The sequence below is a fragment of the Elgaria multicarinata genome, chromosome 23, assembly GCF_023053635.1.
Source record: "Elgaria multicarinata webbii isolate HBS135686 ecotype San Diego chromosome 23, rElgMul1.1.pri, whole genome shotgun sequence".
Classification (NCBI taxonomy): Eukaryota; Metazoa; Chordata; class Lepidosauria; order Squamata; family Anguidae; genus Elgaria; species Elgaria multicarinata.
Genome location: NC_086193.1, coordinates 12,010,442 through 12,037,800, shown reverse-complemented (window position 1 = coordinate 12,037,800; position 27,359 = coordinate 12,010,442). Strand labels below are relative to the sequence as shown.

The window sequence follows — 27,359 nt, the reverse complement described above, 5'->3', positions numbered from 1 at the left end:
CTGTAGGGTGGATTCCTGCATTGAGTAGGGGGTTGGACTCCATGGCCTCGTAGGCCCCTTCTAACTCTGCTATTCTATGATTCTATGGTTCCAAAGCAACAGCCTGGGTCCCAAGGACCCGGTGCCAAGCCCGTGGCATTTGCCGCATCTAGAAAAGGCCCTGTTCTGTGCAGCTTCTGGAAGGGGCCGGAGCTTTCTAGAAGGCAGCGGGTGGGGTTTTTATTCTTGCTGAACACACAAAATTCTCTGGCTGTTTTCTAAGGAATTAAGGGTCCCCCCCCCCCAAAAAAAAGGGGGGAGAACAATTTCTAGATTCAGCAATCATTCAACCAGCCCGACAGCCGGGGTTTTAACGCAGGAGAAGAAAAACGGGGCCAGCCGCTGCTGGCGTGTGGTGTCAGTAGCTTCCCACACACTCCCAATTTGGCCAGGGAGGACGCTTTGATCTCTCCGGCTTTGCTTCCGCTGGGCACACCTTCCATTACTGCAGTTTGCGCCGCCGGAGGGAGGGAGGGAGGGAGGGAGGAGGGGGAAATGTTCCCAGAGCCCAACCGCGGCTTCTCCGCTCTGCTCCCGGCCAGCTGAGCGAGGGAGGTCCGCGGGGTAGGGTGAAGCCGGGTGCTGGGAGGCCGGGGGGGGGGGGGGCGAAGCGGAAGGGAAGCGGGCCGGCAGCCAAGCAGGCGGCCCAAAGAGCAGCCGCCCCCTGCTGCGCTGAGCGGGCGTGCCGAAACCTGCCAGCCGCAGCTCCGGGTTTCGAAAAGGCGTGGGCCGGCCTGAATCGGCACAGGCGCACGCCGAGAGGAGGCAAAGATGCCCTCCGTTTCCCGTCTTCCTCCCCTCCTCACTGCGGTCTGGTTGGTAGTCTAGAAACGCAGAGGCCCAATCCCTGCTGCAGGGCTCGATTTATTTCATTTACTGCATTTTTATGCTGCCCGCTAGCCGAAGCTGCTGCACTGCATTAGCTCAGGGAGACCACCTCCTCCTCGTCCTCCTGCACGTGGTTTACTGCGCCCTTGGCTCACTCTAAGCCTTCCTGTTGCCCCTTTGGTGTTCTGGACTACAACTCCCAGCATCCCCCAGCCGGCCTTGGGGCCGCACGCTTTTCCTTGGGGTCAAAACTGGAGGCGCTAATCATCCGGTTCAGGGTTAACTTTTTAAAGTGTGGGTGGGAAGGGCTGGGGAGGGAGGGAAGGCGGACACGAACTGCTCAACTCTCCCAGGCAGCCCCGCGAATCTGCACGAGTCACCGATCGGGGTTGGGTGGGCGGAGAGAGCTGCCTGGAAGGAGGCAGAGCAGCCCAGACCGGTGAATCATGCAGAGGTAACACAAGAGGCAGAGACTCCCCTCTCCGGGTGAGTGGTTCAGCTGCGACTGGATGTTCCAACCAGGGGGCAACGTTTACCCACCGCCTCCAGTGAAGAGGTGCAGGCCGCACAGGAGCAGCGACTCACACAGAGACGCAGCAGGCTGCCTCCTCTGTGGGCGGGGCTTTGGGGGCTTCACAGAACTCCGCGCGGTTTGGATGCCTTTAACGTAGCTGGTTTGATACTGACTTTTAATGTTTTAAATTTAGACTTGGGGTTTTAACTGTGCGCTGCCCAGAGAGCTTCGGCTGATGGCTGGTATAGAAACGTAATAAAGAAAATGAATCAGATGTCGAGACCGGGCCTTGGAAGGATTAAAAACCCCACTTCCCTTGTGACATTTGAATGTTGTCACCGACAGCCGTCCATCTCGCACGGCTGCTTGTTTAGGTATAGAGGCCGCTCATACTAACGCATATTTGCAATGGAAGTGACTAAATCCTTTCTTCTTTTCTTTTTTGTTGTGAAAGATGATGCAAATGAGGCCGTGGGCTCTATTCCCACACTCGAGGCCTTCAAGAGGCAGCTGGACAGCCATCCGTCAGGGATGCTTTAAGGTGGATTCCTGCATTTATTTATTATTACATTTTTATACCGGCCAATAGCTGAAGCTCTCTGGGCAGCTGGACAAGATGGCCTTATAGGCCCCTTCCAACTCTACTATTCTATCATTCTACGATTATTGTGTATAGATATATTTTATGACACGTTCTTCCTTTTCTCTCTTTTGCAGTAACCCCTGCTTTTTAGTTTATTTATTACCTTTGCATCCCATCTTTTCCCTCCAAGGAACCCAAGGCCGTGTACAGAATCCTCCTCCTCTCTGTTTTATCCTCGCAACAACAACCCTGCGAGGGAGGCTGGGCTGAGAGTCTGGGACTGGCCCAGAGTCGCCCAGGGAGCTTCCGTGGCCGAGCGGGGACTCGAACCCGGCTCTCAGTCCAACGCTCCAGCTGACACGCCACACTGGCTTTTGTTTGTTAATGTTAGGGTTGCAAATAGAAAAGGGAAATGAAAGAATAGGGGAAGGGAAGGCCTAGGGTGGCCCCCCGACATTCAGACGTGATGCATCTTGCACCAATCTCACAGGCTAGCCTACCTCACAGGATCGTTGTGAGGATAAATGGGAGAAGGGGAGAAAGAAGGAGAGGATCCTTTCGCGATCTTAAACTCTCGGGAGAACAGTCTGGCTATAAAATAGATAAGGTTTAACGAACTGGGTTTCTCACAACAGTCTGTTTAGGCAGTGGTCATGCTTGCGAGGGGGGGGAGACGGAAGCCCTGCATGGGGTGGAGAAGGGGGACGGGGAGACATTTTTCTCCCTCTCCCATAATACTAGAACCCAACGGGGTCATTATCCCATGAAGCTGATGGGCAGGAGAGTCAGGGCAGATCAAAGGAAGGACTTCTTCACACAGCGCAAAGTTAAACTACGGAACTCACCACCACAAGATGTAGCGATGGCCGCCAATTTGGGTGGCTTTAAAAGGAGGTTGGATCAATTCCAGGGGGAGGAGAAGGCTAGCCATGGCTACTAGCCCTGGTGGCTCTGTGCTACCTCCAGTATCAGAGGCAATAAGCCAATATACACCAGTTGCTGGGGAACATGGGTGGGAGGGTGCTGTTGCACCCGTGTCCAGCTGGTGGGTCAACAGCTGGTCGGCCCCTGTGTGAACGGAGTGCTGGACTAGGTGGACCCTCGGTGTGATCCAGCATCTCGGCTCTTCTGATGTTCTCAGTTAAACTATGGAACTCACCACCACAAGATGTAGTGATGGCCGCCAATTTGGATGGCTTTAAAAGGGGGTTGGATCAATTCCTGGAGGAGGAGGAGGAGGAGGAGGAGGAGGAGGCTATCCATAGCTACTAGCCCTGATGGCTATTTGCAACCTCCAGTATCCAAGGCAGTTAACCTATATGCACCAGCTGCTGGGGAACATGGGTGGGAGGGTGCTGTTGCATCATGTCCTGCTTGTGGGTCCCTGGTCGGCCACTGTGTGAACAGAGCGCTGGACTAGATGGACCCTTGGCCTGATCCACCCTCACGGCTCTTCTGATGTTCATATGTCCCTAGTTGCTGCGTTGCGTCCAGGGTACTGTCGAAAACCCGCCGCCGGGCCTTGTAAAAGCGGCCTTGCTCCTTCATACCGAACCCTCAGACGGTGGGAACGGACCTGCCCAACAGCCTCGCCCAAAGCTGGAGGCAAAACCTCTCCTGGGAGCGTGGAAAATCCGCCCTGGCCGGGCCAGCTTTTTAATGGAGGGAGTGGGGAGGAAACGCAGCCGGCGACGGGGCGATTTCCACCCAACGTTTCGGCAGGGCTTTGTTCTCTCCGGAGCCCTGGGAGGGCAGGGTGCTGCTCCTGCCTGCGTTTCCGCACGCCGCTGCCCAGCCCAAGCCCGTCGGACGGGATGGGCATCGTTAAAAAACAGAACGGCGTCTGTCGAGGGGAAGCGGACGCCAGAGAGGCGTTTGGGAGGGGCGGAGCCTTCCCCAAAGCAGAAAGGGCGAAGGAAACCCGCCGCAGCGGTCGAATGAAAACCGCCGGGCAGATGGCTCTAACGCGGAAGGGGGGGGGTTGTCAGTCAGGCACCTTAGAGAGGGAGAGAGACAGCGGCTTCTAGCGGGGCCTGTTCCAAAGACGCAAAACGTGGATTCTCGGGTGCCAAAGGCGCGTGGCGCCACCTGCAGCAGCCACGGAGGAAGCGCAGCTGACGGTTTTCTCGGCGAGAGATTCTTTGGCGGCCTTCCAGGTGCATTGGAGTACAACTCCTGGCTGCGGGGAATGGGAGCTGCAGCCCGGCACATCTGGCCGGCCCCAGGTTGCGGTACCCTTACGTAGCAGAGGACATCCTCCCCCAAGGCCTCAAGGTCCACCCTCAACATGCCAGCTGAGCCGGCACTACAGAGCTGAAGGAAAGGTTGAAGGTGGGATGTTCACCGACACACTAAGCCACAGAGGTGAAGCGCTTTGAGCTCAACGTGGCAGCTCAGGGTGTCGTACGAACCCTTTCCTGACCATGGTGGCTGCAGAACCACGGTTTAAACCCGCTCACGAAAGGGGGAGCGGCCCTAACCGCGGCTCCGCGTGTCGTCTGAACAGAGAGGCAGGGAGATCCGTGCGTGTGGCAGGAGAGAGAGAAAGGGGAAATTATAACTGCGAGGAAAATTATAAGCCTTGCCGCATTAAACTTCGGGGATCAAAGTTACACATCTCCCTTCAGCAGATATTTCGATATGCGCAGCTGGGCTTGTGCCGGTAAATTTGGCTTTTAATTTAACTTCATTCTTTAGGATTGTCATAAGAAGAGCCCTGAGGATGGATCAGACCGAGGGTCCATCTAGTCCAGCACTCTGTTCACACAGGGGCCAGGCAGCCAGGGACCCACAAAGCAGGACATGGTGCAACAGCACCCTCCCACCCATGTTCCCCAGCAACTGGTGCACACGGGCTGACTGCCTCGAATACTGGAGGTAGCCCACAACCATCCGGGTAGCCACTGACGCTGTGGGTGGGGGGAACCGCTGGGCCAAAAGGTGGGTTAAACAGACGCACAAATTCCTTTAACTTCAAGCCTTGCTATTTTTGGGGAGAGTCAAGTTGAGAGATTGAGAACACTCAAAAGCTTAAACCAGCTTCTCCCAACTTGCAGGTCTCCGGGTGTTTTGGGCGACATCCCCCATCAATCCCAGCAGGACCAATAGCTGAGGATGGTGGGGGTTGTAGTCCGAAGCACCTGCAGGGCGCTGGGTTGAGGACGTCTGCTCAGGAAACCTTCCCATCTGTTGGTACTTCTGATAGTCACACATGGGCCGGGAGGGTCGGGGGGGGGGGCAGCGTTCCCTGAGACGCCCCTCCCCGGCCTTTTTCACAGAGGAGCACTTACCTCTAAGTAGATCTGAAAGCGGAGGGCCACAATCCTCGGGGATGGTGTAGTCGCCTTTCCCAATGTTTTCGAATAACTTATAAATATTATCGCCTTCAAAGGGATAAAGGCCAGTCGTAATGTTGTACCTGCCGAAGGGGAGAAAAGGTCACAGAATTGAGGAGGGGGATTTATGGAGTTGTGAATCCAGCGGCTACCAGGAGCAGGGCCTTCTCCGCTGTGCCCCCCCCCCCCCCCGGCTGTGGAATGAGCTCCCTAGAGAGGTTCACTTGGCACCTACATCATACTCTTTTCGACGCCAGGTGAAGGCCTTGTTATTCTCCCAGTATTCTAACAGTTTACCATCTTCGTGTTTTAACTTCCCTGTTTTAAATCTGGATTTTAAATCTTGGCATCGCCGCTCAGGTTTTATTCCGGTTGTGCTTTCTATACTGTGTTTTCATATTGTGGTTTAAGTTTCATACTTTTACGGCTTTCATTTGCGTGAACCGCCCAGAGAGCTTCGGCTGTTGGGCAGTACAGAGATGCAACAAATGAAATGAAATGAAATGAAATGAATCCAGCTCCACCCAAGCTTCTGCCCTCCATATCAACTGGACTGCAGCTCTTTTCATGCAACCACTGGGCCATGCTAGTTGGGGACGATAGATGAATTGAACTCCCCTTCCTTCCCCTGCTTGTGCTTTCTAAAAGAGGAGGATCAGGGCCCTCCCACGTTCCTCTGTTTCTTCTGTGCACTACTCAGCATGTGTTGGGAAGAAAAACTTCGCCTGTGCGAAAGCAGGCCCACCCACGCCCCCACCCACGCCCCAGTTCCAGGAAATTTCACACAGTGTTCCCTGTCAGTTCACGCACCCACAACCACTCTCCTATATTTTATTAATTATGCATCTGGTTGGAGGAGAGAAGAGGAGGAAGCAGCAGAAAGGGAATGAAGGATGGTGCCTGGTGTGGAGAAGGTGGACAGGTAGTCATCCCATGAAGCCGATGGGTGGAGAGTCAGGACAAATAAAAGGACTTCTTCACACAGCGCAGAGTTAAACTGTGGAACTCACTGCCACAAGATGGAGTGATGGCTACCAATTTGGACGGCTTTCAAAGGGGATTAGACAAATTCCTGGAGGAGGAGGCTAACCATGGTTACTAGCCCTGATGGTTGTGTGCTAACTCCAGTATTCGAGGCAGTAAGCCTGTGTGCTCGATGGTGGGAGGGTGCTGTTGTACCATGTTCTGCTCGGTTGGCCGCTGTGCGAACAGAGTGCTGGATTTATTCCCTAGTTTAAGTTTCATTTCTTCAAGAATGGAAGAATATTTTCCGTTTTAGGGGAAGAGGGGATAAAAGAGTGGGAGAGTCAGCTAGACCAGAGCAAAAAGGAGGAACAGAAAGAAGCAACTTGAAGAAGTCTAGGTGCAGCATAGGGTAAAAGAACTTGTGGTTTCTTTCAACTTTTATTTTCTTTTAATGCCTTTTATATCACTCAGCTCTATTGACTAAATACCTTTGTTGTAATTCGGTTGTTTTAATATAGTAGTAAACTGCTGAGTTACAGGGAAGAGGATGGCAAAAGAAGGCAGGTGGGCCTCTTAAGGAGGCGGGGATCCTTAAAGAGTTGCTCAAGGGGTGTAGATCATAGGAGGGACCCTGACACGGCCACAAGGCAGAAGCAGACCCTCCAATACTGCCTGGGGATGCCCCCTAGGACCCCGAGCCAGTAACAAAGCCGCCACCACCCTCAGCCGCCGCCATTGAGGGGTTCTGCTCCTGTTTCACTCGCTTCCTGTGTACTTACAGCGTGACGCCTGCTGACCAGATATCCACTTTGAAGCCGGAGAAGGTGTCGAGGCCATTGGCAATCTCCGGTGGCTGGAAAGCCGGCGACCCCTGACTCGTCCGGCACACGTCGTCCTCCGCGAACGGATGCAAGGCCTGAGAGTGGGGGGAGAAACCAAGACGGCTCAGCACTTCAGTCCACACAGTGGCTTTCCCCCACCGGGCGCTTTGCAGATACGTTGGGCTACAGGCCCCATCGTCCGGGACGATGGGGCCTGTAGTCCAACGTATCTGCAAAGCGCCCGGTGGGGGACGGCTGGTCTGCAGTTTATGTACTGAAGGGGAAGTAAAATCCTGGCTTCCACCCTACCCAACAGCCGAGAACATTTCAGAGCGACCTCCCTCTCCCGATCGGTTTATAGACGTCGAAAAACAGCCCCCGCACGACACCAGGTCACCCTTTCAAGAAGAAGCAATTGCCCCGCTGCGAGGCCACCCTGTCGGGTTCCTCCTCTGGAAGCCAACGGAAAACCCTGGACGTCCGGCAAAGGGGACACAGTTGAATTTCTTCCAGGGTCCTTGGGATTCCCTGCATGTCTCCCTCGTTAGGCCTGACAGCAGGCTAACACAGAGAGAGAGAGAGAGACGCATCGACGAATGAAGGGTCACCTAAGAGTCCCCTGAGAACAGAAAAGCTCTAGGCCAAATTGCTAGGCGCGGCACGAAAAACCCAGGTGACTCTCCTTGGCTGGGGTTTTATCAAAAGTTTGAAGAGCTTCAACACAGCGAATAAATGGAAGCCTACATTTCATCGCTTCTAGTTTGGGAGAAAAGGGTTTGGCCAAACGCATCCCGCAAGTCACCTGAAGCCAAAAGCCTTAATCAGCAGGGTTTAAGGTGACTTATGACCAGGCCCCACTGAGAAGCCTGTTCTTCCGGGAAGGCGTCCAGCACCATTTTAAAGCCGGCGGACGTCACACCTACAGGAGCGCTTGTGCACCCCCAGGCACAAACTCCGAGCTCACCTCTGCCACCCCGAGATCCGAAATCTTCAGCGTCCCATTGGTCGTTAGCAGGAGGTTCCCCGGTTTGATATCTTTGTGGACAATCCCTTGGCTGTGCAGGTATTCCAAGCCGTCTATAAGTTGGCAAAAGTACCTGAATTTGGGGGACGGCGGTGCGGCGGGAGAGAGAGGAAAACACATCAGAATTAAAAATACGGAGAAGGAAATACACGGAGATTGGTTGCAAATCAGGGTACCTGGAATTGCAAAGAGGTGGAGCGATGAATCGGAGAACCACCCAGATCTGCGAATTTCACCACACAGAGACTTACCCGTGCGCTTGAAAGACAGGGAACTTTTTGTCGGGGACGCTGTCCAACATCTCTTGCATACCACACACACAATACTCCATCACCATATACGTGAGAGGCGTGAGTTAAGGAAGCACCGGGGAAGAGGTTGGAAATACAGAAGCTGCCGAGCAGGGGGTGTCCCCAGGGAAAACCAAGAGGGTGTCCCCACACACCTGCTCCCGGATGCTCTGAGCCGGAGATGCCTGCGGCCTTTGATACACAAAGCAGCAGCTCTGTCACTCAACTACGGTCCTTACTCCTAAATATCAAGATTCTGGCCCTCATGGTTCTAAATAGAGATGTGAAGACCTGGGGGAAGGGGACGAAAAAATGCAGGGGGAAAAAATCTGTCCCTCCTTCCCCCCCTGCATTTTTTGTTCCCCCCCCCCCCCCAAAAAATAACTGAACATCTTTGGACTAAACAAATATGTTCTTTTAGAATTTGTATTCGTGTTTTTAAATTGCTGGTTGTTTTCATGCTCTTCATGGTTTTAATTTTTGTGAACCGCCCAGAGAGCTTTGGCTATGCAATAAATAAAGAAATAAATTTAAGGCAAAGTATTTCTATAACGTTACCCAACCTCTCCTCCAAACGATTTCTAAAAACATATATATGTAATAACAACACTTTAACACAGCCTTCCTCAACCTGGGGCGCTCCAGATGTGGCTGGGGCATTCTGGGAGTTGCAGTCCAACACATCTGGAGCGCCCCAGGTTGAGGAAGGCTGCTTTAACAGAAAGACTGGAGATGTCAAATGTCTCGAAATAATGAAGCCGTGGGAGACAACCTTTTTTAAAAAAATTCTCTGTACGATTCCCAGCATAGTTATTTCGCTCATGGCTAATTAAAATTATTGATCTGAAGTATATTTTACAGATAGACAGAAAGCTCTGGCGTGGGCTGGTCCATGAAGTCACGAAGAGTCGGAAAAGACTGAACGAATAAACAACAAAATATTTTACAGATAGACGTTGATGCTCAGTTTCCCAACATGGCGAGTAGAGTCACCATTGTGCCTTCCTGAAAGTAAACGGGCATTTTTGGCAATCTGGGTTTGGTTCTAAAGAGTCCTGCATTTCTCATACTGTAGCAGTTATTTAATGTAGTTCTAATCTGGTCAGACGCCAATTACAAATTTATTCACTGAGCTTACTTTTAAAAGTTGCAAAACTTAATTAAATTACGGAACTCGCTACCACAAGGTGTAGTGATGGCCACCCGTATGGATCAATTCCTGGAGGCAAAGGCTATCCAGGGCTACTAGCCCTGATGGTTGTGTGCTATCTCCAGTATCAGAGGCAGTAAGCCTGTGTGCCCCAGTTGCTGGGGAACATGGGTGGGAGGGTGCTGTTGCACCATGTCCTGCTTGTTCATCCCTGGCCGATGGCTGGTTGGCCGCTGTGTGAACAGAGTGCTGGACTAGATGGACCCTTGGTCTGATCCAGCATCAGGGCCCTTCTGATGGTCTTAATGATAATTTCATGAGCAAACTAAGTTATAGATAGAATCCTAGAACAATAGAGTTGGAAGGGGCCTCTAAGGCCATCGAGAAGAGATTTGACACGATAAAAGACAACTTCTCATGCATAGATGGAAGATCCTTTGGACCACAAGGAATCACGCAACAATTAAAAAAAGGCAAGGACGAAGCAAACAACAGCATCTCGCTATGAAAAATTCCGCGGAAGAACGCGAAGCAAGGATATATCTTCTGCTTCTCCTCGTTGTACAACACATCGACTAGCTGGATGACGTTTTTGTGCCGTAACCTCCGTAGGAGCTGTATTTCCCTGGAAGAAGAGGGAAGAAAGCGAGAAAGAGGTGATCAGAGCAAACCAAACCAGCCCTTCTCCTTACCAGCAACAGCAAAGGGCAATTAAATGCCCTTTCCGTCATCGTTTTGGCCACGCGCACACGCTGGAGTCACCGGTATAGTTCGCACCTCTCCAAAGTCAAAGGCAGGTGCTGCACCGTCCACTGTCCCATTCACCTGCCCCCAGCGTTCACTACGCCAGAATACGGTCGGTAAATTGTCTCTTTTCATTTGACTGCGGTCGAATAGCCAAAGAATATTTGGATACGGCAAGTAACGAGATGGCTGGCAGGCAATTCATCAAGAGATGCAACCCTTGCTGGTTCTATTGCTTTTTTTTATCACTTTTAATATTAAATATTGCAGGACACAGAATAAGGGGCTCAAGTGACAGGAAGCCAGATTCCAGCTGGACATCAGGAAAAACTTCCTGACTGTTAGAGCAGTACGACAATGGAACCAGTGACCTAGGGAGGTTGTGGGCTCTTCCACACTAGAGGCCTTCAAGAGGCAGCTGGACAACCATCTGTCAGGGATGCTGTAGGGTGGATTCCTGCGTTGGGCAGGGGGTTGGACTTGATGGCCTTATAGGCCCCTTCCAACTCTACTATTCTATGATTCTAATACTTCATTGCTTTTAATATTTTAATGCATTTTATTGTACGCCGTCTTGTGAGGGGGCTTTGCCCACTTGTATTTCTTGTGGTCGGATTAAAGACAAGCGGGTCTTTTTAAAATCATACTACATAAGCTAATCCAGTCACCCTGGCTATGTTGTCTGTTATCACCTGAACAGTTGCCCTGATGAATCTGTTATCACCCAGAAGCAACTGTTAAGGACATTATCCCAGTCTGTACTTTCTGTATTTGAATCCTGCCCCCCACGACAACAGAGTTTACATTCCTTTCCCATATATATATTGATTGATTGATTTTATTTGCGGGGGGGAATTTTTTATTATTCCATCAACGGACACTACAACATGAAAAACATACAACTGAGACCAAGCATGAAATAACCTATCAACAATGACCTGCCTACAGCAATACAGGTATATAAAACTGTAGGGCTAAACTTCCTTTTCAAGGTCTACTGATCCAGAGACTGTTAATTCGGACTTTTCAAGGGCTACGTGGGATTTTGGAGGTGCCAGTTACCCATTGCTCTGACGGACGAAAGAAATCCAAATTTCTCCCCCGCCCCCCAAACAAGACGTTGGCTCAGCAATACTGCAAGCAAGAAGGATCCTGGAATTGTTGCAGGTCACAAGCTGAATTTGAGCCAACAGGGTGATGCAGCTGCAAAAAATATATATGCTATTTTGGGCTGCATTAATAGAAGTATAGCTTCCAAATCACGTGAGGTACTGGTTCCTCTCTATTCGGCCCTGGTTAGGCCTCATTTAGAGTATTGCATCCAGTTCTGGGCTCCACAATTCAAGAAGGACGCAGACAAGCTGGAGCGTGTTCAGAGGAGGGCAACCAGGTTGATCAGGGGTCTGGAAACAAAGCCCTATGAAGAGAGACTGAAAGAACTGGGCATGTTTAGCCTGGAGGAGAGAAAACGGAGGGGAGACACGAGAGCACTCTTCAACTACTTAAAGGGTTGTCACACAGAGGAGGGCCAGGATCTCTTCTCAATGGGATCTCCCCCATTCCCACATTGTCCCCGCAATCTCAAAAACAGGAAGACCCTCTCAGCGCACTCTGCCAGCCAGGGAAAGCGAGCAGCTGAGCTCTGCTGACACGGAGAGAGGCCCAGAGCAAGCAAGCGCACGGCTACAGCTGCCAAGAGCAAGAAACCCACACAGTGCGAGGGGACAGATTGTTCCTTCGGGCGGCTTTGCAGCCTTCTTCCGGACGCACGTCTCCCCGCCTCCCCCAAACCCCTGCAGCGCCTCCCAGGATGAGGCCGTGTCCACATCTTGGCCCTCTTCCAGGCAAGAGGTCAGCGATGCGGCTCCGTTGCTGGCGGCGCACATTTCAGCGAGAGGCAGGCGTTCGGCCGCTGCTGTCGCCCACCCTGCCGCCAGAATCAGACCCACACCAAAACGGACCCACCTTTTGCTCATCTGCCGGCTTGCCGGGGGTGGGGGGGTGGGGCTGGCGAAATGGCACAGACAAAAGGGGTGTGTGCTGTGGGAAGTTGTTCCAGGCGCACACAGGCCGAGATGACTCCTACAAGCTAGCCAAGCTGCGTGCTTCAGGGGAAGTGGGAGAGGGGAAACGAAACCAATGATGGACATATTATTGTGTGACCGAGGTGCACTTCGGGGTTGTTTCACAAGTTCAGCCCAGGCTTGCGAAAATGTCAATTTCAATGCATACATATTAGACTAAGATAGATAGATAGATAGATATCTTAAGAACATCAGAAGAGGCCTGCTGGATCAGACCAAGGGCCCGTCTAACCCAGCGCTCTGTTCATACAGTGGCCAACCAGCTGTTGACCAGGAATCCACAAGCAGGACTCATTCTGCGAACGGGGTGCCACAGCAGAAAAGGCCCTGTTCCCGGTAGTCACCCACCTCACGTCCTTAGGCAGGGGTTCCCGGAGAAGAACCCCTGAAGATGATCTTAGGGTCTGAGCAGGGACATGTGGGAGGAGACAGAAGAATATAAGAAGAATATAAGAAGAGCCCTGATGCTGGATCAGACCAAGGGTCCATCTAGTCCAGCACTCTGTTCACACAGTGGTCGACCAGCCATCGGCCAGGGACCCACAAAGCAGGACATGAATGCAACAGCACCCTCCCGCCCATGTTCCCCAGCAACTGGTGCACACAGCCTCTGTTACTGGTGGTAGCACAGAGCCATCAGGGCTAGTAGCCATGGATAACCTTCTCCTCCAGGAACTCCTCCAGGCTCCCTTTTAAAGCCACCCAACGTATGCAGAGGAAGAAATAAAGGCGTCGACGCCGAAATGGAGAAACATTTGGCCACGCAAAAAAGCAGCAAGTCTTAAGAAACCTGAGCCCAACACGAAACCTGATGTCGACATGCGCTCAAGGAGCAGTGGAGACGGACGGAAGGAGCTGTGTCCTCCAACCACAGGCCGGCTTTGCAAAAGGGACTTGCGGAGGGGTTTCCTAACCTTTCCGAGATTGCCGCAACGCAACGGCAGTGATTTAAAACGACAACAAGGAGAACCCGATCCGTTACAAAAGCGGCCAGCTCAGTTTCAAAAAAATTTGAAGCCGCGACAAGGAGCCACACAAGTACTCGTAGCGACGAAGGAAGGGACGGTACGGGGCGTGCGGCGTAATCCAGGGGATCCCTGGTTTTGTTAACAACTCTCTAATCCTCATGAAAATGGAAAGATGGCTAGTTTTCCATGCTAGAAGCATAGGATATGGCCTGATGCCAGGGGTGAGCAGGCTGTGGCCATCCAGATGTAATTGGGACTGTAATTCCCATCACCCCTCACAACTGGGAAGCGATGGGCACTGTAATCCAGCAATATCTGGAAGGCCACAAAGAACATCAGAAGAGCCCTGATGTTGGATCAGACCGAGGGCCCATCCAGTCCAGGATTCTGTTCACACAGGGGCCAACCAGCTCTCGAACAGGGACCCAGACAGCAGGACCCAGATGCAACCGCACCCTCCCACCCATGTTCCCCAGCACCTGGTGAACACATTCCTGCCTCACATCAAGCCAGACAGACCACAAGCCTAACTAGCAAAGAAGGACTCCCTTTTGTCCATCCGAGATCTCCAGGAAAGAAGTACGTTGTCCGACAAGGTGAACGCATGTTCTCGTTTCTGCAAACTCTTCAGCAAAGGGCGCTGGTGTATTTGAAAGCGCAGAAGTCCAGGACTTCATAACATCTGGGTACTGCCAGGGGACGCCCCCGAAGGACAGATGCGCTTGGTTAACAGCTGAGCTGCACTTGGCCTTCTGTCTTAAAGCAGCAGTTAAAATTTGACCAGCACCGAAGACCTGGGGCTTTAGCTGAAACGAAATTAATCATAGAATCATAGAATAGCAGAGTTGGAAGGGACCTAGAAGGCCATCGAGTCCAACCCCCTGCTCAATGCAGGAATCCACCCTAAAGCATCCCTGACAGATGCTTGTCCAGCTGCCTCTTGAAGGCCTCTAGTGTGGGAGAGCCCACAACCTCCCTAGGTCACTGGTTCCATTGTCGTACCGCTCTAACCGTCAGGCAGTTTTTCCTGATGTCCAGCCGGAATTTGGCTTCCTTTCTATTGATACCCTGGTCGTCCGACTGGCTCGTTTCAGTTAAAACCTCACGGCGGCAGTCTTCGATGTTGATCGCGCTGTTAAATTCGAACTCGGGACTGAATCGCCAAATTAACAGGAAAATGCTGGGGTGGGGGGAGGGGCTGTTCAGGAGTCTTCGGGGAGGGAGTTTATCAAAAGCCATTTGGTGAGGCCCCGGCCGTGGATCTCAGAGGGGGGACCTTCAGCTGACAGCTGGTTCTCAGCCTAACCTACCTCACAGGGCTGTTGTGAGGGTGAAATGAGCAGTGGGAGAATCAGGAACGGCACCGTGAGCGATTTACGTCACGTTACAAAGGCACATGAGGGTTTTTATGCCGGGGGGGGGGGGGAGAGATGACCCCAAATCATCCTAATGCAGTAGCCCGTTGCTCAAACTCTCTACTTCCTAAGAAGGATCATAGAATAGTTGAGTCGGAAGGGGCCTCTAAGGCCATCAAGTCCAACCCCCCGCTCAATGCAGGAATCCACCCTAAAGCATCCCTGACAGAGGGTTGTCCAGCTGCCTCTTGAAGGCCTCTCATGTGGGAGAGCCCACAACCTCCCTAGGTCACCGGTTCCATTGTCATACTGCTCTAACAATCAGGAAGTTTTTCCTGACGTCCAGCCGGAAAATCAGGATTCAAAGATTCCTCTTTGAATCCAGGTAAGGTCAGGCCACCGCCACCTCCTCGCAAAGAGTGCTGTTTCAGGCACTTCCGCCACGCCTGCCCTGGCCGAGTTCACGCCAGGATCCCCCCCCCTCACCCTCTTTCTGTTCACCGTCATCATGACAAGGCAGGATACAGGAATCTGGGACGGAGCCAAGCCCAACCAGATGGCTAGATCAGCAAGACAGGAAAGGGGCGGAGAGAGAGAGAGAGGAAAAATAAACCTTCCCTTATGTGATTAAAAAGAGAGAGAGAGTTTCCGCAAACCAGTTGGAAACCTAAGTTTGCCCTAGCTGACCCCACAGCTGCACATTCAGATATGCGGCTCTGAATTTAGTATCTTTATAACCCACCTTTCTGCCATGATGGAAATGAAGGTGGTAACCATGGGTCTCCATGGGACTGAGGCCTGCCCAGTGGAGGCTAGGGTTCCGGTGTCGACACAGCACTGGTGTAATACATTTATAGAATCATAGAATAGCAGAGTTGGAAGGGGCCTACAAGGCCATCGAGTCCAACCCCCTGCTCAATGCAGGAATCCACCCTAAAGCATCCCTGGCAGATGCTTGTCCAGCTGCCTCTTGAAGGCCTCTAGGGTGGGAGAGCCCACGACCTCCCTAGCTCATTGGTTCCATTGTCATACTGCTCTAACAGTCAGGAAGTTTTTCCTGATGTCCAGCCGGAATCTGGCTTCCTGTAACCTGAGCCTGTTATTCCGTGTCCTGCACTCTGGGAGGATAGAGAAGAGATCCCGGCCCTCCTCCATGTGACAACCTTTTAAGTATTTGAAGAGTGCTATCATGTCTCCCCTCCATCTTCTCTTCTCCAGGCTAAACATGCCCAGTTCTTTCAGTCTCTCTTCATAGGGCTTTGTTTCCAGACCCCTGATCATCCTGGTTGCCCTCCTCTGAACACGCTCCAGCTTGTCTGCGTCCTTCTTGAATTGTGGAGCCCAGAACTAGACGCAATACTCAAGATGAGGTCTAACCAGGGCTGAAAGGAGAGGAACCAGGACCTCATGCGATTTGGAACCTATACTTCTATTAATGCAGACCAAAATAGCATTTGCCTTTCTTGCAGCCATATCGCACTGTTGGCTCACATTCAGCTTGTGATCTACAACAATTCCAAGATCCTTCTCGTTTGTAGTATTGCTGAGCCAAGTCTCCCCCATCTTGTAACTGTGCATTTGGTTTCTATTTCCTAGGTGTAGAACTTGGCATTTATCCCTATTAAATTTCATTCTGCTGTTTTCAGCCCAGCGCTCCAGCCTATCAAGATCACTTTGAAGTTTGTTTCTGTCTTCCAGGGTGTTAGCTATCCCACCCAATTTTGTGTCATTCGAAACAGCCAGGGTCAGAGGCAGTTTCTGGGGAACATGGGCGGGAGGGTGCTGTTGCACTCACATCCTGCTTTGTGGGTCCCTGGCCGACGGCTGGTCGGCCCCTGTGTGAACGGAGTGCTGGACGAGATGGACCCTTGGTTTGATCCAGCCTCAGGGCTCTCCCAGTGTTCCTCTTCCTTGTGGAATCGGCGCATGCGCTGTTTGCGACATCTTTCAGTGACTTTGCATTCCTCGCAAACCCGTGCGCACATGTGCCTGGATAAAAAATGGATGGGGAAGCATTTTTGCTCCTCTCTCATTATACTAACGGGATCATCCTACGATGCTGATTCGTGGGAGATACAGGACAGATCAAATGAAATGCTTCTTCACACAGCACATAAATCATGGAATTTGCTACCACAAGACGTGGGGATGGCCACCGATTTGGATGGCTTTAAAAGGGGGTTGGAGAAATTCCTGGAGGAGGAGAAGGCGACCCATGGCTGCTAGCCCTGAAGGTTGTGTACTACCTCCAGTATCAGAGGCAGTAGGGTTATTTGCACCAGTTGCTGGGGAACATCAGCGGGAGGGTGCTATTGCACCGTGTCCTGCTTTGTGGGTCCCTGGTCAACCCCTGCGTGAGCAGAGCGCTGGACTAGATCCAGTCTCAGGGCTCTTCTGATGTTCTTACGTTCATCAGCCTGTGGTATGGCTACCATTTTGACTCTAAATACCGGCTAGAAGTATATTTGTAGCCTGGCCTCAATGTTAAAATGGAAAAGGTTAGGAGAAATATCAACAGCATCTCAATAAGGGTAAAATTCGGCCTTGGATTTCTGTCATCATCATTGCATTGGCTACCTGCCCCCCCCCCAAGCTTTGGGGACTGTGGGGTGGGGGGTGGGGCAGAAGCACTATAAATCAAAACTACGCTCTCGTGTTTCCGGTTGCCAGCGGGCAGAACAGCGGCCAGCAAACCCCCAGCAAGACTGGAGAAACACTGATCACGTATCGCGTCGTGTCGCAGTTAAAAACTGCACCGGTCGTCACGAACTGACAGCTACATCAGGGAATCTAATGCAGGCATTGCAAGGCACCAAGACGGCCCTGAGGCATTCATTCCACTCAGCTCTTATACAATGAAAGTAAAGATGGAAAACGCCCCCCTCCCAAAATTATCAGCGGCAGAAGACTCAAGCGTCCGAGCCAAAGCCATTTCCCTATAAAGCACCCACACCTATTCCTCCGCTTCGGAGCAGGAGTAAACACAGCGCAAGGAGCCCAGAGCCCAGCAAGGAATATTTAATCAAGCAAAACCCTATTAATAGATTGCTCCTATTAATAGGCAAAGACATTCTGGATCCATGTGGCTTCTTCCAGAGTAGACAAGAGAAAGCCACCTTTAGAACCAGGAGTCCAAATTTCATGAAAGGTCTACATCCTGCACTGTCCTCAGCAACTGGGGTGTGTGGGTGTGGGTGTGAAGGAAGCTTAGAATCATAGAATAGTAGCGTTAAAGGGGCCTAGAAGGCCAATGAGTCCAACTTCCTTCCCATCAGCAGAACAGAACTCTGGGATTTAATCTCATCCGCGGCACTCCTCGTGAGGAATACATTCCTGCCCATAGAACATGCCTCAACAGGGCATGTAAGGCAGGTCCCAGAGCCATCCAGAGCGAGAGAGAAGAGAATATTCCAAAGATTTGAGGGGTATAGGGTGAACAAGTGCCCCCATCTCAAATTGGAGAAGCTCAGAGTATATAGCTCAGCCTTCTCCAACCTGGCGCCCTTCAAAGTGTGTTGGACTTCAACTCCCAGAATCCCCCCTCGCCCAGCCAGCTATGCCGGGAGTTGTAGTCCAACCAAACAACTCAGCGGACCCTCAATAGGACAAAAATAAGAATACAGAAAAAGAAGATCAATATCCCCTAGCTTGCCAGTCACACAAACGCAAGAAACAGAGGCCAGAGTTTTCTGTATGCACGTGGAGGTCAGGGTCCTCCACTCCGAAAAAAGCAGACAACTTCGCCAGGGGAGGAAACATCTCACCCCAAACGGTCCATACCTCAGAAGAGAATTTCCTTTGGTGGTAGAAGAGGCCGTCGCGCACAGACACACGGCAGCTTGAGAAGTTGCAACAATACCCTTTTTTAAAAACTTCTTTTGGTTTACTGAATCGTAAAGAGTTCAAAGAGAGAGCCCACCTGGGGAAAGGCAAGTGTCCTTTTAGATGGGTGCTGGGTGTTGATTCCCCCTGTCCACAGCATGGCACAAGATCACGGCCTTGTGCAACAGGAGACAGTTGAGTGGAATTAGTTAAACGGACAACAGCACCGCTACCTTTAATTATGCTTTGAGATTTTTGGGGTTTTTTTTTTAGGTTTGAGAATCACCAGCCTATTTATTCATTCAAAAATATTTATAGCCCTCTTCACCTGCAGTTTGAAGCCACTCAAATGCAGAGAAGGTGCAAAACCACCAATTAGTTAATAAAAATGAAATTTAAAGTGTGAAAGACTATAAAAAGCAAGGAAGGAAAGATACAGACTAGATACATCTGTCAGCATCGACGGGAGGCCCAGTAACACTCTCAGTGCTAAGCGTGTCTACTTGGAAGCTAGTTTTGCCGATTTCTATGGATCCGGTTCTCCAGTGATGCTGGCAAGGAGCAGGACCGGAAAGGCCTCACACGATGTACCAGCACCGTCACTCTGGTCAACATCCTGTAGAATCCTCAAGAGCGAGGCCTGTGGAACTCAATTCTTGACCCGACAGAACGCTGCCGCACCGGGCCTTCGCAAATCAGCCCCGCGCACTCCAAAACAGGACAGCAACGCGCTACAAAGAGGCCCAGTGAATTATGTTACATGCAGAACAGGATGACAGCAGGACGCAGGACCATTCTACCAGTCCGGCTGAAAAAACATAATTCCTTCTCCCTCTTCATCCCTTCTTCCTCGAGTGTTGTGGCTTTTTATTTCATACGTATGCCGCTCCGGCAGCCTTTTTGACTGAGAAGCGGGATAAAATAATACAAATAAATCCTACGTGTGGCACAACAGTTATCTAGTTCCGAAGAGCAGAGCACTGAATTTTACTCTCTGTAAACAGGCTTTTTGCAAAACGAGTCCAGAGTCCTACCGTTTTATCTGACCTCTGTGTTATTGCCTGTAATAAGATAGCTGCCCGGTATGCAGAGTTTAAATTTAAAATTGAACGTGCGAGCTATCTGAACATTATCGCTCATTTTGCCCGTAGAAATGTCCTAGCCAGACTCTGGAGCTTTATCTCAGGATGTGTAAGCGCTGTTTTAGAAGAATGTTTTAACAAAATAGCTTACGATTTTAGATTATGCCCCTGTGGAAATAGTTCGGTGCTAATGAATCAGTTCCTTCGTTATTTGTTTTATTGTCGTTAATTCCTCTGCAACTCGAACCAATTTTTATTTTTTTTAGACCCTCCCTTCACAGCGGGGAAACTGGTCTGATTTGGAGAAAATATTTTTTTAGTTTACATCTCATAAGAAGGTGATTTTATCAACAGTAGTGGATTTTGCCCTTAGGGTACCATCTTATGCATGTTTAGACAGAAAAGAGACTGGAAGATGGTTTAGAATGTAAGCCTGTGGGCAGGGGACTGTCTTAAATATTTTTGTAAGCCGCCTTGAGAGCCTTGTTGGCTAAAAGGCGGGATAAAAGTACTATAATAAATAAATAAAAGAGGCTTCCAATTCCCTTCCTGACTGTTGGAGCAGCACAACAATGGAACCAGTGACCTAGGGAGGTTGTGGGCTCTCCCACACTGGAGGCCTTCAAGAGGCAGCTGGACAGCCATCCGCCAGGAATACGTCAAGGTGGATTCCTGCATTGAGCAGGGGGTTGGACTCGATGGCCTTCGAGGCCCCTTCCGACTCTACGATTCTAGGATTCCCTAAATCAGAAGCGCTCAAAGTTGTTCTGAGTTTCCCCGAGAGGAAGTGGAAGTCGGAACAGAACAAGAAGTAGAGGTTCATTCAGGGAAAGGAGGAGAAAAGCAAGAAGCGGGAACTCCGTGTGCTTTTAGAAGAGCGGGGGGCGAGGATGCCAGAGAAATCTAAAGCCTCTGGAAGCTGCAGGGAACCATCAGAGCTGTGCCACACTTATAGAATCATAGAATAGCAGAGTTGGAAGGTGCCTGCAAGGCCATCGAGTCCAACCCCCTGCTCAATGCAGGAATCCACCCTAAAGCATCCCTGACAGATGGATCATAGAAGTTGGAAGGGGCCTACAAGGCCATTGAGTCCAACCCCCTGCTCAATGCAGGAATCCACCCTAAAGCATCCCTGACAGATGGCTGTCCGGCTGCCTCTTGAAGGCCTCTAGTGTGGGAGAGCCCACAACCTCCCTAGGTCACTGCTTCCACAAAGCCGTCCTCTCCGCACGGCTCCTTCGTACCATTTGCATGGCTTACTCCTTTCTGCCACTCTTCGTTTCCTGTGCCACCACAAACTCTTTCCCCTCGCCCGACAGAAAGCCTTGACGCTCGTCTGACGTCGCTGTCCCTCCCATTAAAGCCAGGACGACAACCCCCGTGGGCTTCCGAGAGGCGGTTGCGACAGCATGAGGGCCACGTACGTCATCTTTGCCTGGCCGCGGAGGCCTGGGAGAGTCGGCGCAAGCTATCCTCAACAGCAGGGGGTGGGTATTAGGATCTCTGGGAGATTCACAGTAAATTGGCAAGATTTCTGACTCCCAATTGTCTAACAACAGGCACAACTAAAAAGATTGCACCCCTTCCTAAATTAGGGTGCTGAAAAAGAGTGTTTGGCGGGGAAAACAGGAGTCCAGCTTGATGCAGGCAGCCACCATAAATTCCTGAGCCAAGGATGTGCTCAGAGGCAGCCCCACTCCTGAATTCCTAGCCTACGTCTGCCTGCCCCAGTGGCTACCTTGCAACTCAGGGTTCGAAGAGAAACACAAAGGAGACCCCCACAAGCCTTGGAAGTCGCCTTGCCAGAAAGAACGCTTGGCTGCAAAGTGCCGTTGCCCTGGGACTGAAGAAGGAAGGAGAAAAGAACGCTCTGGGCCCATCCCTGGGCCAAAGGAACAAGGGACCGCAATTGCTATTCAAGCAGGGACACCGGCAGGGGAAGTTCAGCCTGGCCTGAGGCGCATTTCAATGCCTGTTCCGAACTCACCACCTCGCTCAGGCCTCACAAAACTCCTCTCCCTCTTCCTCCTTTCACCTTCTCTTGTCATTTTAGCTTGTAAGCCTGAGAGCAGCGCCCGTGTCCCCCTTTATTGACGGCAAGCCACTTTGGGAGACCGTCGTGGTCTGAAAAGTGGGATGAAAATGCAGAACATATAAATAAATACGTTTGCCCGACAGCACAGTAGAGTTTTCACAGAGGCTGGAATGAACCCGACGGAGGTTTATCACCCAGATTCAAAAAGCTCAGGGCTGGCTCTGCTTGTTAAGAGGCCAGGCCGGGCCCACAGGCACGCTGTAGCCAGACCCAGACTGGCTGTTTTCTAACCAGGAAGAGCGGCTGAGGGGGGTTGCTGTAGCTGGGACCCTGCAAAGGAGAAACGAAGGCAGGCCTTCCTCTGTTGACCAGGCAAGGGCAGAAGGACATGTTTCTGGTGTTAAGACCACACTTCGCCAATCCAGAGCTTTCATGCTGCCTGGCCAATCACAGGGGCCGGTGTTGCACAGAAGGGCTCTAAGCCTACGCCAACCTAGTGCCTTCCAGATGCTTTGGACTTCAACTCCCATCAGCCCCAGAGACCATAGCCAATAGTCAGGAATGCTGGCAGCTGTGCACCAAAACATCTGGAGGACACCCTGCAGGGGGGAGGCAACTTTGTACTCTCCAGATGTTATGAACAGCATCTTCTGTCAGCCCCGACCGGGATAACCATTGGTCAGGGATTATGGGAGCTGGAGTCCAGGCCATCTGGAGAGTGTGGTGTTGCCTAAACCCAGCACCTGGCTCCTAGGTCCATGGGGCCAAGAATGCCCTGCACCGAAGAGGCCCCTTAACAATCTGTAGAACGCAAACGCTTCCCTATCCAGCCAAAAGCCACTTTCTTTCTTTTTACAAGATCTGCAAGCGGTTGATCCGTCACGATGACTCCCTGGAAGGGAGGGCTAAGATTTCTCTCTCAACGAGCTGCGGAAAAACTCCCTCGGTTCACCCCAACCAAAAAAATATCAGAAAGTCAGCCTGGAAGAAGACCCCGTTCAGTGATCAAAGAAGGGGACTTCCCCGGCCTGGTTGACAGCAAAAAGATGACCTAGAGGTGGTGGTGGAAAATCCGTTCCCTTATTAGGACCCAACTGGGCACAGCACAAATATATCATAAGAACATCAGAAGAGCCCTGCTGGATTAGGCCAAGGGTCCATCTAGTCCAGCATTCTGTCCACACAGTGGACAACCAACCAGCGGTCAACAAGCAGGACACGGTGGAACAGCACCCTCCCACCCATGTTCCCCAGCAACTGGTGTAAACATTTTGGAAATTGAATAACTAGGCATCTGTGGCGTTTCCAGACCGACGGAACTACAGGTGAACACCACACAAGAGTTGTTCTTGTCTTACTGTATCCACAGGACTATTACGCAAAGTGCCTCCTGGCAGCCCTGAGAAGGGGTTTATGATTCCTCCTATTTTACAGATGGGCAAGGTGAGGCCACGACACCCCTACGCCTGAAGTCGTTCCACAAGTTGGTGTCCGAACAGGAATTTGAATCCAGTACTGGGCTACAACGTTCCCCTCCGACTACTACCGCTAATTCAGGAGTTGGCAACCCAGAGCCAATCCAGATGGTTTGAACTACAGCTCCCATAAACCCCAACCATGGGCCATTCTGGCTCGAACTGATGGGAACGGCTCACTGCTACGCACTTTGCACTTCTGGTGTCTAAAGCTAAAGCAAGAGCTTTTTCCCAGCAGTTATAGCTGGCTGACATCTGCGTAGTTCAAGGACTTCGTAAAATTTCCCACAGCACTGTTTTAAGGTACGAGCGTTTGCAGACAGCGGTTGACTGGGTTCAGACGACACCATAACCCACGATGGGTTAAATAACCCATCGTGGGTTATTGTGTCGTGGATTTTTTTTAAAACCACCGCGGGGTTATTTGTCCAAAATAACCCACGACGTGCAGAGTGGTTTATTTAAACCACCCGTGCCTCTCGTGTCATGTGGACGGCACCATTGGTTATTTTCATTGGCTACAGAGTTGCTAGGCAACAGCAGAACTCCATCTTTGGCAGTAAAGGATGATGGAACACAAGGAGGACTGAGAGGAGGAGGGCGGGGGCGGGACGTGTTAGTCAACGCAGCGTGGATTAATAATCCGCTCACAGTTGCTTAGAACCCGCCGTGACTATTAACCATCGTGGCGTCTGAACACAGCTGTCCCGCGTCCTTTGCCACATCCCCCTTTTCAATCTACGCTTTACCCTGTAACGCAGGGAGCCCAGGCCCCAAATTTTGCAGGTGCACCCAGCTTCCCGCCCTCCCCCCCAAAAAACCACTCACTTTTTAACATTGGCTTCCCCGTTGGGGATCCTTCGCAGCTTCTTCTTCTTCAGGATCTTGACCGCTCGCCTACAGAGGGTCTCGGAGTCCAGCATCTCCTTGACCTTGCCATACGACCCTTCGCCGAGCAGGTCCCCCATGAGGTATTTGCCAATGAGCTTGGCCCGTTTCCGGCGGGGCTGGTAGATCACTTCCGTGGAGTCGATGCGGTGGATGAACGTGTCCATGCCCACGGACATCAACTCGCTTTCCACAAACATGCCCAGCTGCTGAGGTTCGTCGAGATCCATCTTGGGCTTCCAGCCGCCTGACCCCGTTCGCCACCCCGCGAAAAAGGCCAAGCGGGCGGGCGCCAAAGATTTATAAATCCAATCCCTGATTTAGCCGACGCTCCCTTTTGACTCCCGGCTTCTTCTTCTTCTTCTTTTTGGTGGGGAGAGGAAGTAGGGAGGTTCAGCAGAGGTAAATAAAGACTTTCCCCAGAAGATTGTACAAACAGTTTTAACTTAAGAAATGAAAAAACAAAAACCTATGCGAACTTTCCGGTCAACCCGGGAAGGTCCAGCACCTCATGCCAATACTATAGAGCGTGCGCGTGAAGTGGGAGAGGAAACCAACCTCTCTTCCACATTAATTTTATCGATCTCTGTCCGCCGGTCCACGTCTTTCAGGTCAGCTTGCCCTCCGAAGAAATCCAATTTCCCCTCCTTCCTTGAGACCTAAGTCATCTTTAGAAGACTTCCCAGGTTTGAAATCCAAACAGCAAACTAGGTCTCTTTAAGGACGCTCCATCGCTCGCAAGGAAGGGACGTGAAGGAACGAGCCCTCCCACTCTCCGGCTTCTGCCACTCTCGCCACCCAGGGACCACGCCGGCCGGGGGTGTTCTCAACCGTTAGGTAGCTGAAACCAAGTCTCTTTAAAGGAATTTTCAATACTGAACTCAACCGCTTCTCTTTCGTCCTTGGCAAAGGTTCGAGGCCTTCTGTGCCTAGCAGGTACTTCCGGGGGCATCCTTCAACCACCTGGGGTCTACCTGACACATGATGTGTCACCCCACTGCTTCAGGTATCAAGGCAGGCAGGCAACGCAGACCGAACTTAAGTCTCCCAGAGCTGAGCAACCACCATAAATGGGAACAGGCTCTGAACAAGCTCTCCGGAGGCAACACTTCTACGATTTATAGACTCCTCCAGATTTAAGTAACTAACCTGAAAAAAGGGGAAAGAGCCTCTAAGTACTCTAAATTTGGGGGGAAACCCTCTACTTTTAAAACAATTCAAACTCCAGATTTTTGCAGGCGCTACTCCGAATGGATTAACGCCTGGCTCCTGACCACCTTGAAAGGAATATTCTTTTTCTGCGCACACACACACAAATATATGCTTATACTTCCTTCCAATCTAAATAGGGGAAGGCAACGTGACAATCAAAACTCCAGAAAGGGGGAAGTCAACCTTAGCACATGAGAGGGCGAGAGTGAAAGGAAACTGGACTCTCTCTTTGATGGGTAACTGTACTATTCCCGCAAGTTGTCACTCAGGGAGCAAGACACCTGCCAAGCGGGTGAGAAGAATACAAATGGGGGATTCGGTTCTTTCTTTTTCCCTCCCCTCAATAACTACCAGGGTTTGCTGCTCCTTTTTCTTTTTTCACGGAGCCCAAACACAGGAAACCAAGGTCAGGAACCACACAGATCAAAGTGTCTTTAACGAGGGGCTTCCTCGCCCCGGGATTAAAACAGGGAAATAATCCCACCCCTGTGCAAAACTTCCATATACCTCAGTGCTGTTGCCATCCCATAGCGCCGTTCAATTAAGGAGGGTCTGCTTCTTCTACAAGATGGGATGAGGGGGGTCAGTGGGGATCCACAAAGGCACCCTAGGGGGGGGGAAAGGGAGAGAAACTACCTGCCTCTTCCCAAAGAGAGGATGAAGAAGAGAAAGAAAGGGAAGAACACCTACAGCGAGTGGGTAGTTTGGGGGCTGTAATTTTCTCTCCAGATTGTGGGCAATTAATGAGGGTCACTCCAAAGATGATAGTTCTGTGCAAAAGCAAGCAGAGGGGAGGATGAAGAGAGAAAAAGGGGTGATGTAACAGCCGGAGAGAGGGGAAAAATCTTCCTTCCTCAGAAGCGTCTCTAAAATTGGGAAGGAAAAGAAAAAGAGGAGGTCAATTCATGGATACAAACCCCCCCCCCCCTTATGAATTATACCTGCTCTGACTTAATTCACCACACGGGTCTGTAACTGAAGGAGCAATCCGACCAGGCAGGGAAGAGAAATAAAATATCCTCTTCAAAAAAGGTGACAATTTGTTGTCCCCACCCCTGAAGTTAAAAAACTTATAAGGCTCTTTCCTCAAGAAGGTTGGTAATTGTCTTACCCTCCCCACCCTCCCCAAGAAAAGTGTCAATTAAAGGACTTCCTAACCCCCAGAATACATCTTAAAAACAGGGGCAGAATCGGCCATATTCGGGAAGTGTCACTCACTGACACACACGGGGGGGGGGGGGAGGGGGGAAGTAAAGTGGGGAATAATTAATGGACTCTCTCCGCTATTTCACACACAAACAAAAACTTTAAAAATTGAGGAGGGGGGGTTGACCAGTAATCTTTGCTTCTTAAAGGGACATGAACCTCTCCCCCTCCTCAAAACGTAAAAAGGGGTTCAATGAAGGAGAGTCGCCCCCCCGCCCCCCCCCCACAAAGTAAAGTCGGTTTAGAGGCTATATATGCAGATCTAAATATACAAATATTTATTTATTTAGAATATTTATATACCGCACCCCATTGAAAAATTTTGGAGCGGTGTACAAGGTATATTTAGCTCCCCCCCCCACCCAATGTATATTTTAAACTTTGTAAGGCCGCCTTGAGGCCCAGCATTGGGCAAAAGGCAGGATACAAATATAATAATAATAATAATAATAATAATAATAATAATAATAATAATAATAATAATAAAAAATACACACACACACCCAAAAAATAACCCACACTGGCACCCCCCCAAACTAAACTTTGGGCCCAATTAATGCACACACCCCTCCAGCTTAAAAAAATATAAATATATACAACCTGCTCTGCCTTTTTATTATTATTTCGAGCCCCCTCCCCTCAAACCCCCCAGACCCCCCCTTTTTTTTTTTTTTACAAAAAGCCTCCCCCCCACCTTAAAATAAATGGGTCCTGCTTAGGGTGGGGGTGGGTGGGCTTCCCTCTGTAGGGCCTTATATGCCCCCCCCGACCCCCGCAGGGCCCCCTCCTCAATCCAGAGCAGGCCCAGGCGCTCCTCTGAGGTAGGGAAGGGGGCGAAGGGAGGCTGGGGGGCTGCCCTGGGCCTGGGGGGGAGGTGGGGGCTGCCCTCCGCCCAGGGGGGGCTGCGGGGAGGGGGCGGCTGCCGCGATCCCCCCCCC

The 27,359-nt window shown here is 51.1% G+C and overlaps 1 protein-coding gene across 3 annotated transcripts in view; it reads right to left on the bottom strand.

Annotated features, from left to right (window-relative positions):
- Nucleotides 1–26,077, bottom strand: part of STK11 (serine/threonine kinase 11) — a 45,259-nt gene extending 19,182 nt beyond the window's left edge. Inside the window, exons 1-7 of one of the 3 annotated variants that reach the window (XM_063147099.1) lie at nucleotides 25,723–26,077; nucleotides 23,944–25,152; nucleotides 10,092–10,175; nucleotides 8,362–8,451; nucleotides 8,051–8,183; nucleotides 7,045–7,181; nucleotides 5,255–5,382 (exon numbers count right to left, since the gene is read on the bottom strand). In XM_063147099.1, coding sequence (XP_063003169.1) covers nucleotides 5,255–5,382; nucleotides 7,045–7,181; nucleotides 8,051–8,183; nucleotides 8,362–8,451; nucleotides 10,092–10,175; nucleotides 23,944–24,233 — 862 coding nt within the window. In that variant the 5' untranslated portion in view covers nucleotides 24,234–25,152; nucleotides 25,723–26,077. Of the gene's footprint in view, nucleotides 1–5,254; nucleotides 5,383–7,044; nucleotides 7,182–8,050; nucleotides 8,184–8,361; nucleotides 8,452–10,091; nucleotides 10,176–23,943 lie in introns of all 3 variants that reach the window. The other 2 variants (XM_063147100.1, XM_063147098.1) reach the window with 2 other exon arrangements.
- Between the last annotated feature and the right edge of the window lie 1,282 nt (nucleotides 26,078–27,359).